At 39.1% G+C, this 15111-nt stretch overlaps 1 protein-coding gene across 3 annotated transcripts in view; it reads right to left on the reverse strand.

The window, feature by feature from the left end:
- rexo1 (REX1, RNA exonuclease 1 homolog) overlaps positions 1 to 15111 on the reverse strand; it is an 80822-nt gene that overhangs the window by 19428 nt on the left and 46283 nt on the right. For all 3 annotated transcript variants that reach the window (XR_011964025.1, XM_072594113.1, XM_072594114.1), the window contains 2 exons: positions 14396 to 14521; positions 11007 to 11147 (listed from right to left, as the gene is read on the reverse strand). Coding sequence is in view for 2 of the 3 variants with exons in the window: in XM_072594113.1 (XP_072450214.1) it covers positions 11007 to 11147; positions 14396 to 14521 (267 nt within the window). In the remaining variant the exon portion in view is untranslated. The remainder of the gene's footprint in view (positions 1 to 11006; positions 11148 to 14395; positions 14522 to 15111) is intronic.

The following is a 15111-nucleotide window of genomic DNA, read 5'->3' on the forward strand; positions in this document are numbered from 1 at the left end:
AACAAGCTTCAAGTTCACCTCTAGCAGCATCTTTGAACTGCACATAACGAATGATACTTCTTGAACATTTATGAAATGGGAGTTAGCAGCACACTTGGTCAATAAGGGAACAATGTGATACCAGAATATCCTTATGGTTAAATTATCCACATTCTGCAGTGAGTAGCTTATCTCTTGAGTCCCCAAAGCCTGTCTAACATTTACAAGGCACAAATCAACAGTGTGACGGAATACTCTGCACTTACCTGGATGACCACACCAACACCACAAAAAGTTTCATATGGGCATGGATTGGATAAATAGGCAAAGTCTTTTCCCTGGGGTCGGGGAATCCAGAACTAGAGGGCATAGGTTTAGGGTGAGAGGGGAAAGATATTAAAGCGACCTAAGGGGCAACTTTTTTTTTTACACAGAGGGTGGTACGTGTATGGAATGAGCTGCCAGAGGATGTGGTGGAGGCTGATACAATTGCAACATTTAAGAGGCACTTGGATGGGTATATGAATAGGAAGGGTTTGGAGGGATATGGGCCTGGTGCTGGCAGGTGAGACTAGATTGGGTTGGGATATCTGGACGGGTTGGACTGAAGGGTCTGTTTTCATGCTGTACATCTCTATGACTCTATCTAGGATAAAGCAGCGCTTGATTGGCATCACACTCACAAGCAGCCATTTCCTCCACAGACAACACTAAGTATCAGCAGTGTGTACTAATTACACGATACTCTGCAGAATTCACCAAAGATCCTTAGACAGCACCTTCCAAACCCACAACCACTCCCATCTAGAAGGGCAAGGGCAACAGATACATGGAAACACTACCTTGCAAGTTCACCTCCACTCACTCACCATCACTGTTCCTTCAGTGTCACTGTGTCAATATTCTAGAATTTCCTAACAGTGTTATGGATTATCTACAGCACAGACTGCAGCAGTTCAAGAAGGCATCTCACATCACCTTCTCATGGGCAACTAGGAATGGGCAATAAACGCTAGCAAGTTAGCAGTTCCCACATCTCATTAGGAAATAAAAAGAATAGACAGACAATGGCCACTTGAGGAGACAAAATGTTTCTACGTATCATTCTTTTCCAGGAAAGTTAGTGATCACCTCTGCGACATCCAAGGTGAAGGATATGTACAAAGAGGTTTTACAACCTTTCACGATTCTTCACTGGTTTTCTTTCAAAACAATCACTAACTGATTTGTCAACACTTTGTACAATTCAATTAGGGAAGTTATAAGTCAATACCACATCACCTAGACTTCTGGTTATCCAATTTAGAAACATTTATTCTGTCATGTCCCTTCAGAATCTTGTACATTTCATTGAGTTACCACTCATTTTTATAAACGCTAATGAATAAAGACCTAAGCCATTCAGAGATTCAACATCACATGCTTCATTCCAGGAATCAGTTTAGGAAGTCACTTGTGAACTACCAATATATTCTTTTTAAATATGGGGACCAAAATTGTACACAATATTCCAGGTGTGGACCTTATCAACACCTGGTTTCCTAGGTTTAAATTATCTGCCATTTCCTTCCACCACCCCCCCCCGCACCCCATTAACTAATTACCTAGTTGCATTCTTTAAAGGTTGCTCACTTACTTTATCTATTCTTCCTTTCTATACACTTGTAAAAGCAAAAAGCAAGAGTTTCTACATTTGTCACCAATTTACTCCCTCATTATTAGCTGTTTAATTACCAGTGGCATGTTTTCTAAAAGCATCCAAACCTTTGGCTTACCACTAGTTTTCATCATAGAGTCAGAGATGTACAGTATGGAAACAGACCCTTCAGTCCAACCTGTCCACGCCGACCAGATATCCAACCCAATCTAGTCCCACCTGCCAGCACCCGGCCCATATCCCTTCAAACCCTTCCTATTCATATACCCATCCAAATGCCTCTTAAATGTTGCAATTGTACCAACCTCCACCACATCCTCTAACAGCTCATTCCACTTTGCATTCCTTAGTTTTTGACTAGATACTCTCCTTAAACAATGAAGCTTTTGGCCCGAAACATTCACTTTCCGACTCCTCAGATGCTATCTGACCTGCTGTGCTTTTCCAGCTTCATATCTCCTGACTCTGTCAATGGGTGGTTCATTCTTCTCATACAGTCCTTTGCTTTGACTGGACTAAATCTTTGCTGAGTATCATGAAATAGCTGTTTAAATGTTTGTCATGCTCAGCTACTGACCCTCCCCTTCGTTTATTTTCCTAGCCCAGTTCAGAAAAGTCTTTCATACTGCTGTAATTGCACTTATTTAAGTTGAGGACTCTGGTTTGAGACCCTCAAACAACATTTGAAATGTTGGGATCACTATCCCCTAGAGCATCCTCAGCTATGAGATCACTTATTCACATTGCTATCTCGAAGCTAGCCTGTTCCTGGGTAGTTTTGCAATATACTGCTCCGAGATGCAATCCTTGATACACATGCTATTGGAAGGACATCATGAAGTTGGCAAGAGTGCAGAAAAGATTTACAGGGACATTACTGGTATTGGAAGGTTTGAGTTATAAAGGAGAGGCTGGATAGGGTGGGACTTTTTTCCCCTGGAGCATAGGAAGTGGAGGGATGACCGTATAGAGTTTTATAAAATGATGAGGTAAGTTATATAGCAAAAGGTCTTTTGCCTAGAGTAGGGGAATTCAAAACTAAAGGGCATAGTTTTAAGGTGAGAAAGGAAAGATTTAAAATGAACCTTGCAGCAACCTGTTCCACACAGAGGGTGATACATACATGGCATGAACTATCAGAGGAAATGGTAGGCGCAGGTACAGCTACAACATTTAAAAGACATTTGGACAAGTACATGAATATGAAAGATTTAGAGGGATATGCACCAGAAACAGACAAATAGGATGAGTTTAGTTTGGGAGACCTGATTGGCATGGATGAGTTGGACCAAAATGTCTGTTTCTGTGTTGTGTGTCTCTACGATGCCCAATTGTGTGATTTCCTTCCAAACAGCTGACATTATTTAGTAATTAGCTATAAAATGCAGTCATCCAACTAATGTCATTGGTCAAGCAATCCAGAATAAAGTAACTAATTTAATTGAACACAGCATTTGCATGACCAAAAAGCTGTGTTGTGGTTAAAAACATTACACCCTGTTCCTTGGGTGCATTAAGTATGAAGCAGTAATAAACAAATTTCTCAAATGTTTCATAGTACTGTCAATAACTTACTCAACCAGCAAAACTATGAAAAAAGGGGCTGTTACTTTTTAAAAGGAATATAGATGAAATTGATACCTGCTAAATGGCATTCTACAAGTATGATGTACCTTAAATAATTCAAAAAGAATAACAAAGGAGCCTGGAATTTATATTGCTCAAATGACTGAATAAGACTCATTTCCAAGAAAGAAACAACATTCAATATAGAGGTTTGGATTATACTTCTAGTCCAAAAGAATTATGTATAAAAAGAATTCAAAGCACTTTTTGGTATTTATTAAAAAGCTGCGTGCAATTGCTATTTACAGAACCTTACTACCACACTTGCAATTTTTCTCTTCTAACAATCCCATGTTCACAAAAACAGCTGTGGAAATGTGCAGGTTGTAATCACATTGTCCCACTATTGGTGGCACTGCAGCACCACACCAACATCTGCACTGCAAAAAATTTCCATTAGTCACACTCACTCTGTTTCTATGCTTTCCAAACTGCCATACATTATTAAATCAATATAAGAAACCAATGTGTTATGTAAAAATAAAGATTGACTTAATACTCAATCAGGAATTAATTATATAAATACACCATTGCATTAAATGGCAAGCCTAGTTTTAAGTTATTCCTGAGCGAATGCTTGTTTAGACAAGTGGTAGACATAATTCAGATGCTTCAAACTGACAATCGCACACTGTAGCGTTAAGCCCAAAAGGTTTACCGAATCTGAGTGTATCTGGGATCATGAATCATGCCCAAGTATTCATTTAAACAGCTTAGCTAGTTCAGATAACAGATTAAGCCATTCTCAGCTGCACTAGCAGGAGAACGGTGACAAATTTTCCTACCGTGGACAAAACCATCAGGGGAATTCCATCTCCTGATCACTATCCCACAACTCAGAGGAGTACATTGATGAATTTTCAGAACAGGGTGAAATTTAAGAGCAGTTTGCATGGATATGCTATTTTAAAGTAATGAAAAATCCAAATGAACTTCATGAGAGCGTTATAAATAAAAAATATGACACTAAGTCACATAGACCAGATGTTGAAAAGCTTGGCGAAGAAAGGAGGAACATAGGGGCAGGAGTAGATGATTAAGCCCATCAAGCTTCCTCCATCATTCAATAAGATCATGGCTGATCTGGATGTGGTCTCAGCTTCTAGGTGTAATCCTAGGTGCCCTCGTCTTTGTAAAGTCTGTTTAGCTCAGCCTTGAATGAATTACATGAGACAGACTCCACTGCTCCTTGGTGGAAAAAGTTCCACATACTAGCAATTCAAAAAGAAATCCTCAACCTCATCTTAAAATTTTAATCTTAAAACTGTGTCCCATAATTTTAGTCTCCCTCACAAGATGAAACATTCAGGTAACTAATTACCTTATATGTTTCAATAAGATTACCTCTCATTCTTCTATATTCCAATTAATATAGACCCATGTTGTTCAACAAATTTTCAAAAGGTAAGGCCTTCACTTGAGGAAGAAATCAAGTCAACATTCTCTGAAATGCTTCCAACACTATCAAATCTTTTTCAATTAAGGGGACAAAAAATGTAAAGAGTTCCAAATGTAGTCTTACTAAGACCCCCACTCAACTGCAATAAGTTTCCCTATTTTACTATTTCATTCTCCTTGCAACGAATACCAACATTGTCAGCATCTTCCTAACCACTTGCTGCACCTGCATACTAACTTTGTAAGTCAAGTACCAACTACATAAATCCCAACGTACCACCAGGTTCAAGGGCAATTTCACATTTTCCCACATTATACTCCATCTGCAGACTTCTGTCGACTCATTTACTCTGTCTATATACTTGTGCAAACTGTCTTTCTTGACAACTTACTTTCTTACTCATCTTAGTGGCATTGACAAATTTAGCTCCTGTACATTCAGCCCTTTCAAAGTCATTGACATCTAAATAATTGAGGTGCCAACGCCATTCCACTAGCTTCAGCTTTCCAACTTGGAAAAGGTCCATTTATATCCCTACTTTCTGCAAGCTAACCTTTAATCCTTTATCCATGTTAATTATGACATCTTTTGCTTTTTCTTGTGTAGCAACTCTTTTGATATGGCTGCTTACCTAGTGCTTTTTGGAAAATCGGTATATCACATTTACAGATTCCCTTAATCTACCTTGCTAGTTTTGTTCTCAAAATAACAGATTTAAACACAATTTCCTTTCTGGAAACCACATTGACACTGCCTGATCATATGATGGATCCTAGCAATCTCCCTATTACAAATGTTAGGCTTGTTGATTTATAGTTTCCTGCTTTCATGAATAAAGGTGTTACATTGACCAATTTTCAATTTACTGGAACCCTTCCAGAGTCTAAGGAAGTTTGCAACTACAAATGCATCTACAATTCCTGCAATCGCTTCTTTTATGACTCCAACTTGCAGGCCACCTGATTCTGGGATGTGACAGTCTTTAAGGTCAAATAGCTTTCCCAGCACCCTTTCCTTGGGGATGGTGATTGCTATAATGTTCCTCTTGACCTTTAAGGGTCTTTGTGAAGTCTTTTATAGCAAAGTCACCAAATAATTGTTCAACGTTACAACTGTTTTCTTGTTTTTCATTATCAATTCCCCAGAATCATCCTCTACAAGACCAACACTAGGTTTAGTTAATCTTCTGCCATTCAAATACTTGGCACAAACTCTTCCCATCTGTTTCATTATACTAGCTGGATTTTTCAAACTCACTTTGAATTTTCTAATACTTATTTAGTCAGTCATTGCTGGATCTGAAAAACAAAACAATCTTCTCACCCGTCACTAATCTTTGCTAACTTGTAGTGTTTCCTTCAATTTGATACTATCCTCAACATTCTTATTCAGTTATGGATAATACATCCTTTTCAAAGAGTCTTTCTTTCTCATCAAGATAAAACAAGAGTTATTTAGTATCTCCTCAAGTCTGCCATTCCATCATATCTTTTAGTTTAGTTTCCCAGTTCAATTTCAGCTAACTCTGCCTTCATATCTTGATTCAGATTTAAAACTTTATTCTTAGACCATGCTTAAGTGGGATAGAGAATTCAAGGAGTATACAGAATGAATTCCAGAACTTAGGGCCTATGCAGCTGAAGGCACAGTCAATAATGAAGCAATTATACTTAGAAATACTCAAGGGACAGGAATTAGACGAGTACAAATTTCTCAGAGGGCTGCTGAGCTACAGGCAATTAGAGAGATGGGGAGGTGAGGCCCAGGAGGGATTTGAAAATAGGAGTGAGAAGTACCTTAAATTCAAATAAAATAAATTTTCAATTCAGTCAATTTCTCAACCCTTTGTACACATGACCTTGAGACCACTGCTCTAATTCTTCAGCTGCAGCTATTTTTTTAAAAACTGAGAAATACGATCAAGCTAGTTTATGTAACCTTGAGGCCTTTTTCTCTTTGGTCCAATCAGTAATCAAGTTTGTCTGAATATACTCTGTTCTATAGCCATTCTAATCTGCAAACACCTGATCTTGTCTGAGCTCAGAAGCTAAGCAGACTCGGCTGTGTTAGCACTTAGAGGGAAACTGCCTAGGAAAACAAGGAGTAATGTACAACTGAAGATAACAAGTAGTTTAAGGAAACGGATCATTAATCCATTGTGTCAATGCACGCAACAGTTGTACTAATCTGAAATCTCAATTTCTGAAGTACAGAAGACTCTGGAAACATCAGGTGCAGTAGGCTGTTAAGACAACATCTTGTGCAGTAGTGGTTATATCCCTACTTCTGAACAGAAGATTTGGGTTCAAGTTCCACCTGCCATGGAGGTGTGTGTCGTACATACTCAAACAGGCTGATTAAAAAACGTTTACACTGCTGCATTGCAAACTAATGGAAGATTGTGCTTGAGTTTATGCAAATGACTTTGTACAGCAAATGTGCATACAGTTTCACCTTGGCAAAACTGGTGCATTGCCCAGTAGACTTTCCGGACGGTATCCCCTAATAGAAACTTCAGGTCTCCCTGCCTAGACTAGGTATGTCCAAACAATGGGCTCATTAACCAGGAGTCCTCTCCATCTAACTCAAAGCCCACACAACTCAGTTGCACTTAAACACTCAATTGTTGGGTTTGCTCAGTTAGACTTTCTGGGCTTGGAATTTTGTAAAAGGTTTAGGGTGATAGGGGAAAGATTTAAAAGGGACCTAAGGGGCAAATATTTCACACAGAGGGTAATTCGTTATGGAATGAGCTACCAGAGGAGGAGGTGGAGGCGGGTACAATTACAATATTTAAAAAGGCATCTGGATGGGTATATGAATAGGAAAGGTTTAGAGCAATATGTGCCAAGTGCTGGCAAATGAGACTAGATTAATTTAAGATATCTGGTCGTCATGGACAAGTTGGACTGAAGAGTCTATTTCCATGCTATACATTTCTATCACTCTATGGCTGTCTCAGCGTAACGTTTCATAGATAAATAAATTTTATCAGAGCTTAAAGATCTGTTTATATCAGCAGATTAAGACATATGCAAACTGAAACCAATGTAAATTCCACAAATAGCCTAAGAATCTTAAAGCAATTAGTAAAAGAGAAAAGCTACGTCCAGGCTCACACGCAAAGAACTTGAGCTTAACCTTGATTGACATTAAGTAATAGTTTTTTGTTTAAAAACAATGACATTCTGCCAGTTTGACAAGTTTGGAATGTTTGATTCTTTAAAGCTAAGTTGGTATCATCAAAGGCACGGAGGAGCAGAAAATTAACAAAAATACAAACCAGTCTATGACATTCAACAAGAAACAATTATTATTTTGGATAACTAAAAAGAAACTATCAACTTCAACTGGTTAAATGCTACAGGAAGGATAGAAAGGGAGGCAGGAGAGGAGGGGGAAGTGGCATTTTTGATAAGGGATAGCTTTACAGCTGTGCTGAGGGAGGATATTCCCAGAAATATATCCAGGGAAGTTATTTGGGTGGAACTGAGAACTGAGAAATAAGAAAGGGATGATCACCTTATTAGGATTGTATTATAGACCCCCTAATAGTCAGAAGGAAATTGAGAAACAAAGTTGTAAGGAGATCTCAGCTATCTGTAAGAATAATAGGGTTGTTATGGTATGGGATTTTAACTTTCCAAACGTCGACTGGGACTGCCATAGTATTAAAGGTTTAGATGGAGAGGAATTTCTGAAGTGTGGACAAGACAATTTTCTGATTCAGTATGTGGAAGTACCTACTAGAGAAGGTGCAAAACTTGACCTACTCTTGGGAAGTAAGGCAGGGTAGGTGACTGAGGTGTCATTGGGGAAGCACTTTGGGGCCAGCGACCATAATTCTATTAGTTTTAAAATAGTGATGGAAAAGGATAGACCAGATCTAAAAGTTGAAGTTCTAAATTGGAGAAAGGCCAATTTTGATGGTATTAGGCAAGAACTTTCGAAAGCTGATTGGAGGCAGATGTTCGCAGGTAAAGGGACGGATGGAAATGGGAAACCTTCAGAAATGAGATAACGAGAATCCAGAGAAAGTATATTCCTGTCAGGGTGAAAGGGAAGGCTGGTAGGTATAGAGAATGCTGGATGACTAAAGAAATTGAGGGTTTGGTTAAGAAAAAGAAGGAAGCATATGTCAAGTATAGACAGGATAGATTGAGTGAATCCTTAGAAGAGTATAAAAAAAGCAGGAGTATACTTAAGAGGGAAATCAGGAGGGCAAAACGGGGACATGAGATAGCTTTGACAAATAGAATTAAGGAGAATCGAAAGGGTTTTTACAAATATATTAAGGACAAAAGGGTAACTAGGGAGAGAATAAGGCCGCTCAAAGATCAGCAAGGCAGCCTTTGTGTGGAGCCACAGAAAATGGGGGAGATACTAAATGAATATTTTGCATCAGTATTTACTGTGAAAAAGAATATGGAAGATATAGACTGTAGGGAAATAGATGGTGACATCTTGCAAAAATGTCCAGATTACAGAGGAGGAAGTGCTGGATGTCTTGACACGGTTAAAGGTGGATAAATCCCCAGGACCTGATCAGGTGTACCCGAGAACTCTGTGGGAAGCTAGAGAAGTGATTGCTGGGCCTCTTGCTGAGATATTTGTATCATCGATAGTCACAGGTGAGCTGCCGGAAGACTGGAGGTTGGCAAACATGGTGCCACTGTTTAAGAAGGGCGGTAAAGACAAGCCAGTGAACTATAGACCGGTGAGCCTGACCTCGGAGGTGGGCAAGCTGTTGGAGGGAATCCTGAGGGACAGGATGTACATGTATTTGGAAAGGCAAGGACTGATTCGGGATAGTCAACATGGCTTTGTGCGTGGGAAATCATGTCTCTCAAACTTGATTGAGTTTTTTTGAAGAAGTAACAAAGAAGATTGATGAGGGCAGAGCAGTAGATGGGATCTATATGGACTTCAGTAAGGCATTCAACAAGGTTCCACATGGGAGACGGATTAGCAAGGTTACATCTCATGGAATACAGGGAGAGCTAGCCATTTGGATACAGAAATGGCTCAAAAGGTTGAAGACAGAGGGTGGTGGTAGAGGGTTGTTGTTCAGACTGGAGGCCTGTGACCATGGGAGTGCCACAACGATCAGTGCTGGGCCCTCGACATTTTGTCATTTACATAAATGATCTGGATGCAAGCATAAGAGGTACAGTTAGCAAGTTTGCAGATGACACCAAAACTGGAGATGCAATGGACAGTGACGAGGGTAACCTCAGATTACAAGAGGATCTTGACCTGATGGGCCAATGGGCTGAGAAGTGGCAGATGGAGTTTAATTCAGCTAAATGCGAGGCACTGCATTTTGGGAAATCAAATCTTAGCAGGACTTATACACTTAATGGTAAGGTCCTAGGGAATGTTGCTGAACAAAGAGACCTTGGAGTGTGGGTCCATAGCTCCTTGAAAGTGGAGCTGCAGGTAGATAGGATAGTGAAGGTGGTGTTTGGTACGCTTTCTTTTATTGGTCAGAGTATTGAGTACAGGAGTTGGGAGGTCATGTTGTAGCTGTACAGGACATTTGTTAGGCCACTGTTGGAATATTGCATGCAATTCTGGTCTCCTTCCTATCAGAAAGATGTTGTGAAACTTAAAAGGGTTCAGAAAAGATTTACAAGGATGTTGCCAGGGTTGGAGGATCTGAGCTACAGGGAGAGGCTGAACAGGCTGGGGCTGTTTTCCCTGGAGTGTCGGAGGCTGAGGGGTGACCTTATAGAGGTTTACAAAATAATGAGGGGATGGATAAGGTAAATAGAGAAAGTCTTTTCCCTGGGGTGGGGGAGTCCAGAACTACAGGGCATAGGTTTAGGGTGAGAGAGGAAAGATATAATAGAGACCTAAGGGGCAACGTTTTCACACAGAGGGTGGTACATGTATGGAATGAGCTGCCAGAGGAAGTGGTGGAGGCTGGTACAATTGCAACATTTAAGAGGCATTTGGATGGGTATATGAATAGGAAAGGGTTTGGAGGGATATGGGCCAGGTGTTGGCAGGTAAGACTAGATGGGGTTGGGATCTCTGGTCGGCATGGACGGGTTGGACCGAAGGGTCCGTTCCCATGCTGTACATCTCTATGACTCTATGGTAGGTTTTACAGCAAAAGGTTTAATAAAACGAAGTTGCAATACGTGCAAGAGAGCACATTGTGAATTCAAAAGCCTACGGTTCCATGTGGCTATCAACAAAAGTGGTTTTATTGATTTGAGAGTTCAGAACTGTTGGTTTAGTTATGAAGAATACTAATTTTCAAAGTAGAAAAATTAAAATGTAGCTCAAGAAATAAATAATTTTGGACCCATTCATTGCACTGAAACACATTTTACTTACAGTCAGTGTTATTCTTTCTCTCATCCTGATTATAAAGCACTGCAACACCAGGCTTCTCTGGATGTGGTCTTGGGTAGCAATTTTCTTGTAATTGCTCTTCAGTCAAAACATACTCACTCAGCTTCTTGTACAGCATAGCACCTGTAATTAAATAAACTTGCATCATAATAGGAGCTGCTTTTAGGATCAAAGTGTGAATACAGCCCACACGTGTAATGACGTTAGGTTTCTAGAACTTCAGTGCATAGAAATGCAGGACACAATACAGATTATAATTTGCAAGAAAATTTAGAGTTTCATTCCAAACTGAAATAGGAATGCTGTATTTATGCAGTGAGTGGTTTGATTCAAGCATAATGGAGCAAATACAGTAAGAGCTTTATTCTGAATTAGTCAAATCTCAACCTTTACATTTGAATGCCTTGATGCCAAAGTGTATAATGGAAAAACAATGAAGTTGTATATTTTTCCTTCCACTGATAAACTTCACAAAATGCAGACCCGATGCATTTTTGTTTAATACCACCCAATAAACTTTACAAGATTCTGCTGCAGAACAAAATTTTTACTTTGGAGTAGCAAGCCTAATTTATTTTGGGAAATTACAATGATATCTCAAAGAATTTCACAATTTTGGCTAAGGTTTTACGTACAGCTTAATGGTACAAAATGAACACATGGGAAGTCCTGGAACTTTACCAGATGAAATATCCTTAAGTAGGAAGGGAGATAATTTCAGTTTTTGTTTGCAATTATATTTTGCTTTAGGTAGTAGTAAATTTTTCATTACAGTCCACTATATTTTGAGTTCTTCTTCATACTTCCCTTTATTATTCTTGTTGTTGATATTTAACTTTGATCACACAAAATGGCCAAGATGAGCATTCTTGTAAGGGCTTTAAACATCTATCATGTTGATCAAATGTACATTAAAGAACCAAAAGCAGGTGCAATGATACTTGAAATATGCTATTGCCCTCTTCACTAGCTATAGACAATTACACATCAATATTATAGGAAAACCCAAACTGTAGCCTTTTTGCTCTTATGGATTCTGTTTTTTCTTAGATTTTTTATCATCATTTGCAAATTTCGTTTATACATTTTCTTTGGAACTTGGCCAGATCAGTCAATAACACTATGACCAAACCTCCAATCTTGGTGACAACCATAAAAATCTCTTCACCATACTGATTAATCGATATTCTTCTGTGCTGAAAATCATCTAGAAACACTACCAAGGGTTGCAGGGCACAACAAGAACAACAATTTACTATCATAATTCAATCTTGGATAATGAAGAAAAATCTACACTGTCCCCTCCAAGGTCAATCCTTAAGTGGCCAATACTGAAGTGTGCCTTTTAACTCACTCATAGGATGTAGGTGTTGCTGGCGTTTTATTGCCTATCCCTAGCTACCTTCAAGATGATGGTGGTGAGCTACCTTCTTGAACCACTGCAATCAATTTGGTGCAGGTAGACCCCACAATGCTCTCACAGAGCAACAGTGAAGGAATGGTGATATATGTCCAAGGAAGGATGGTGAGAGCCTTGAAAGGAAACTTGAGAGTGGTGGTGCTCCCATGCATTAGCCAACCTTAGCCTGCTGATGGTAATGGTTGTGGATTTGGAAAATGTTGCACGAGGAGTGTTGGTGAATTTCTGCAGTAGTGTATTTGTAGGTAGTACACACTGCTGCTACTGAGTGTCAGTTGTGGAAGGAGCAAACGTGAGAATGTAGTACTAATAAACTGGGTTGCTTTGTCCTAGTGTTATTGAGAACTGCAGACATCCAGCCAAGTGGAAGTATTCCATTACACAAATGTCCTACAGATAGCTTCGAGGAGTCGGGGGTGAGCTACTCGCTGCAAGATTGCTAGCCTCTGACCTGCTCTTCAGGTTGGCATCTGGCCAACATTCTGTATAACGAAGAATAAATTCCTTACTCATGGATTTTGTAAGGTGATAATCCAAGCTAAATTCCTCATTCACTAACTTTAATTCAGGCTCAGATTTAAGAAACTTTGGAGGAAGACATGCCTGCTGACTGGCTAATTCAATGTTGGCAAGGGTCTGGTCAGTGCAAGCTAAAGATCTCTCCCCCTGCACATTTTTCCCATAAAATAAATGGCACATTTTGACTGTTGACGCAGCAAAGTGCCTAAAGAAAAGCTTCCTCTTCATTTTGAACAAAGAAGGAGTGCCGTTTGGAAACATGATGCATTATTTGCAATTCATTCATATCTTTGCTGTCATTGAGAACCACCGATATCTTTTATTCCTTCTCAGTGCATACCCAAAAGTTTGGGATTTAAAATGTTGCCACCTATCAAGGGTGTAGCTACCTGTATTATGGCTAACTGTTCTACTCTTTTTTTCTGAAAGAGAGAAGTTTTTCAGTTTACCCTTGAGAATTTTCCATCAATTGATTCTGTAAAAGTCACGTGGATAGAATCAGTCCAAAATTTGATTTCCTTGAGGGAGGAAAGATCCTAGCAACATTCACAGTTAGGATCACACTTGAACAGGACACAGCACGAATACAAGCTGGCATTTATTCCATAAAGCCTCAATAATCAATCAATCGATCAGTTCAGTGAAGAGGACATAAATGAAAGGAGGAAAACAGAAGTATTCAGGACAGAAGTTATAGTTATTTTGATGTAAACATTTGGAAATGAAAAACTAGAAGTGAAATTCAATAAATATTTTCAAGTACCTAATTGTGTTGCGACCAAGCATAATTTATGATTACGACTCATATATCAGAAATGATCTTATCTCAGTTCATTTCCTGACTCCAAAATCTTTTAATTTCCTTTCACTGCATAGCAACCAGGTTGCAAAACAACCATTAAATAACTGGATATTTTTATTTTATGACAACCAAAATGTGGACTCAACTTACAAATTCAGGATCCATGAGAAATTGAAGCATGATAATTAAATCAGTTAGCAAAATCGTAATCAAAATCCAAGATTTAAAGATTAATTGATTTGCAGCAACATTCAATTGTAGTTTATGACTGAACACAATCTAGATGACAGCCTTTGCATTTCACTCCTAGATGTCCTTAACAATCTTTACATTTTGAAGTAAAACGCAGCATGTCCATGGGAGAGTTAGGTGCCTGCTGTTAATCTTTTACCAATGCTGCTTCGACACTGGCCAGATTTAGCTTACCTATCAATTTCTTCTCTTGTCGCATTTCAGTACCAGGCATGGCAAAACGTAGCAATACATTCTACTGAGATCCAGAGCACAACAAATTGGAAGTTCCAATCCACTATATTATCACATCACTTGCAGATTCCAACTTAGATGAAAGATCTCAAACATCAGTATGAGCCTGGGAGGTACCAAATAGTTTAAGAAAGCCTCACCCACCTGTCAGTTCAATATCCTGTTGTTTCCCAGATCTATTGAGAGTGAAACTTGTCTTCGTGGCTAACTTTCCCCCAAGCAGTGCCTCATGCGACTGGACTTTCTTATTTGTCCTTACAGTTACAGTGTCTGAATGAATATACAGTCAAAAATTAAAAGAGAATTAAACAGAGTACTTTCAGGGCACTCAATCTTGTAATGAGTGACATCCAAGTGAAAACACACTGCACATAGGAACCTTAATATACAATTATGAAATGTCTTTCAGGTTTTCTTTCTACTCATTTTCTCGAATTGTAACTGTAACATGAAGCAATGTTACAGTTGATCAACAAGGGGCAAATTGCTCTGAATGACGTCATTTCGTTACATTTTCAACTCTACTGATGTGCAAAAACGTGCTCTGGAGGAGGATCACTGGGCCTGAAGTATTAACTTTGCTTTCTCTCTACAGATGCTGCCAGACTTGCTGAGTTTCTCCAACAATTTCTGTTTTCGTTTCTATTTATATGCAGTTTCTTAAACCGTATGCATTTCACACTTCACCTTTAATGTTGAAACATAAATTATATAAACTTATCGAACAGTACTCTTAAAAAATTCCCTGATGTTTAAGAGGATGAAGGTTCTCACTGTAGACACTCTGATGTAAATAGATACTTGGGCAAGTTACTGGATAGAGTGAAGGCAATGTCTTCAAAATGGGAGAGCACAAGTTA

Source organism: Chiloscyllium punctatum, chromosome 24, assembly GCF_047496795.1.
Source record: "Chiloscyllium punctatum isolate Juve2018m chromosome 24, sChiPun1.3, whole genome shotgun sequence".
NCBI classification, from domain to species: Eukaryota; Metazoa; Chordata; class Chondrichthyes; order Orectolobiformes; family Hemiscylliidae; genus Chiloscyllium; species Chiloscyllium punctatum.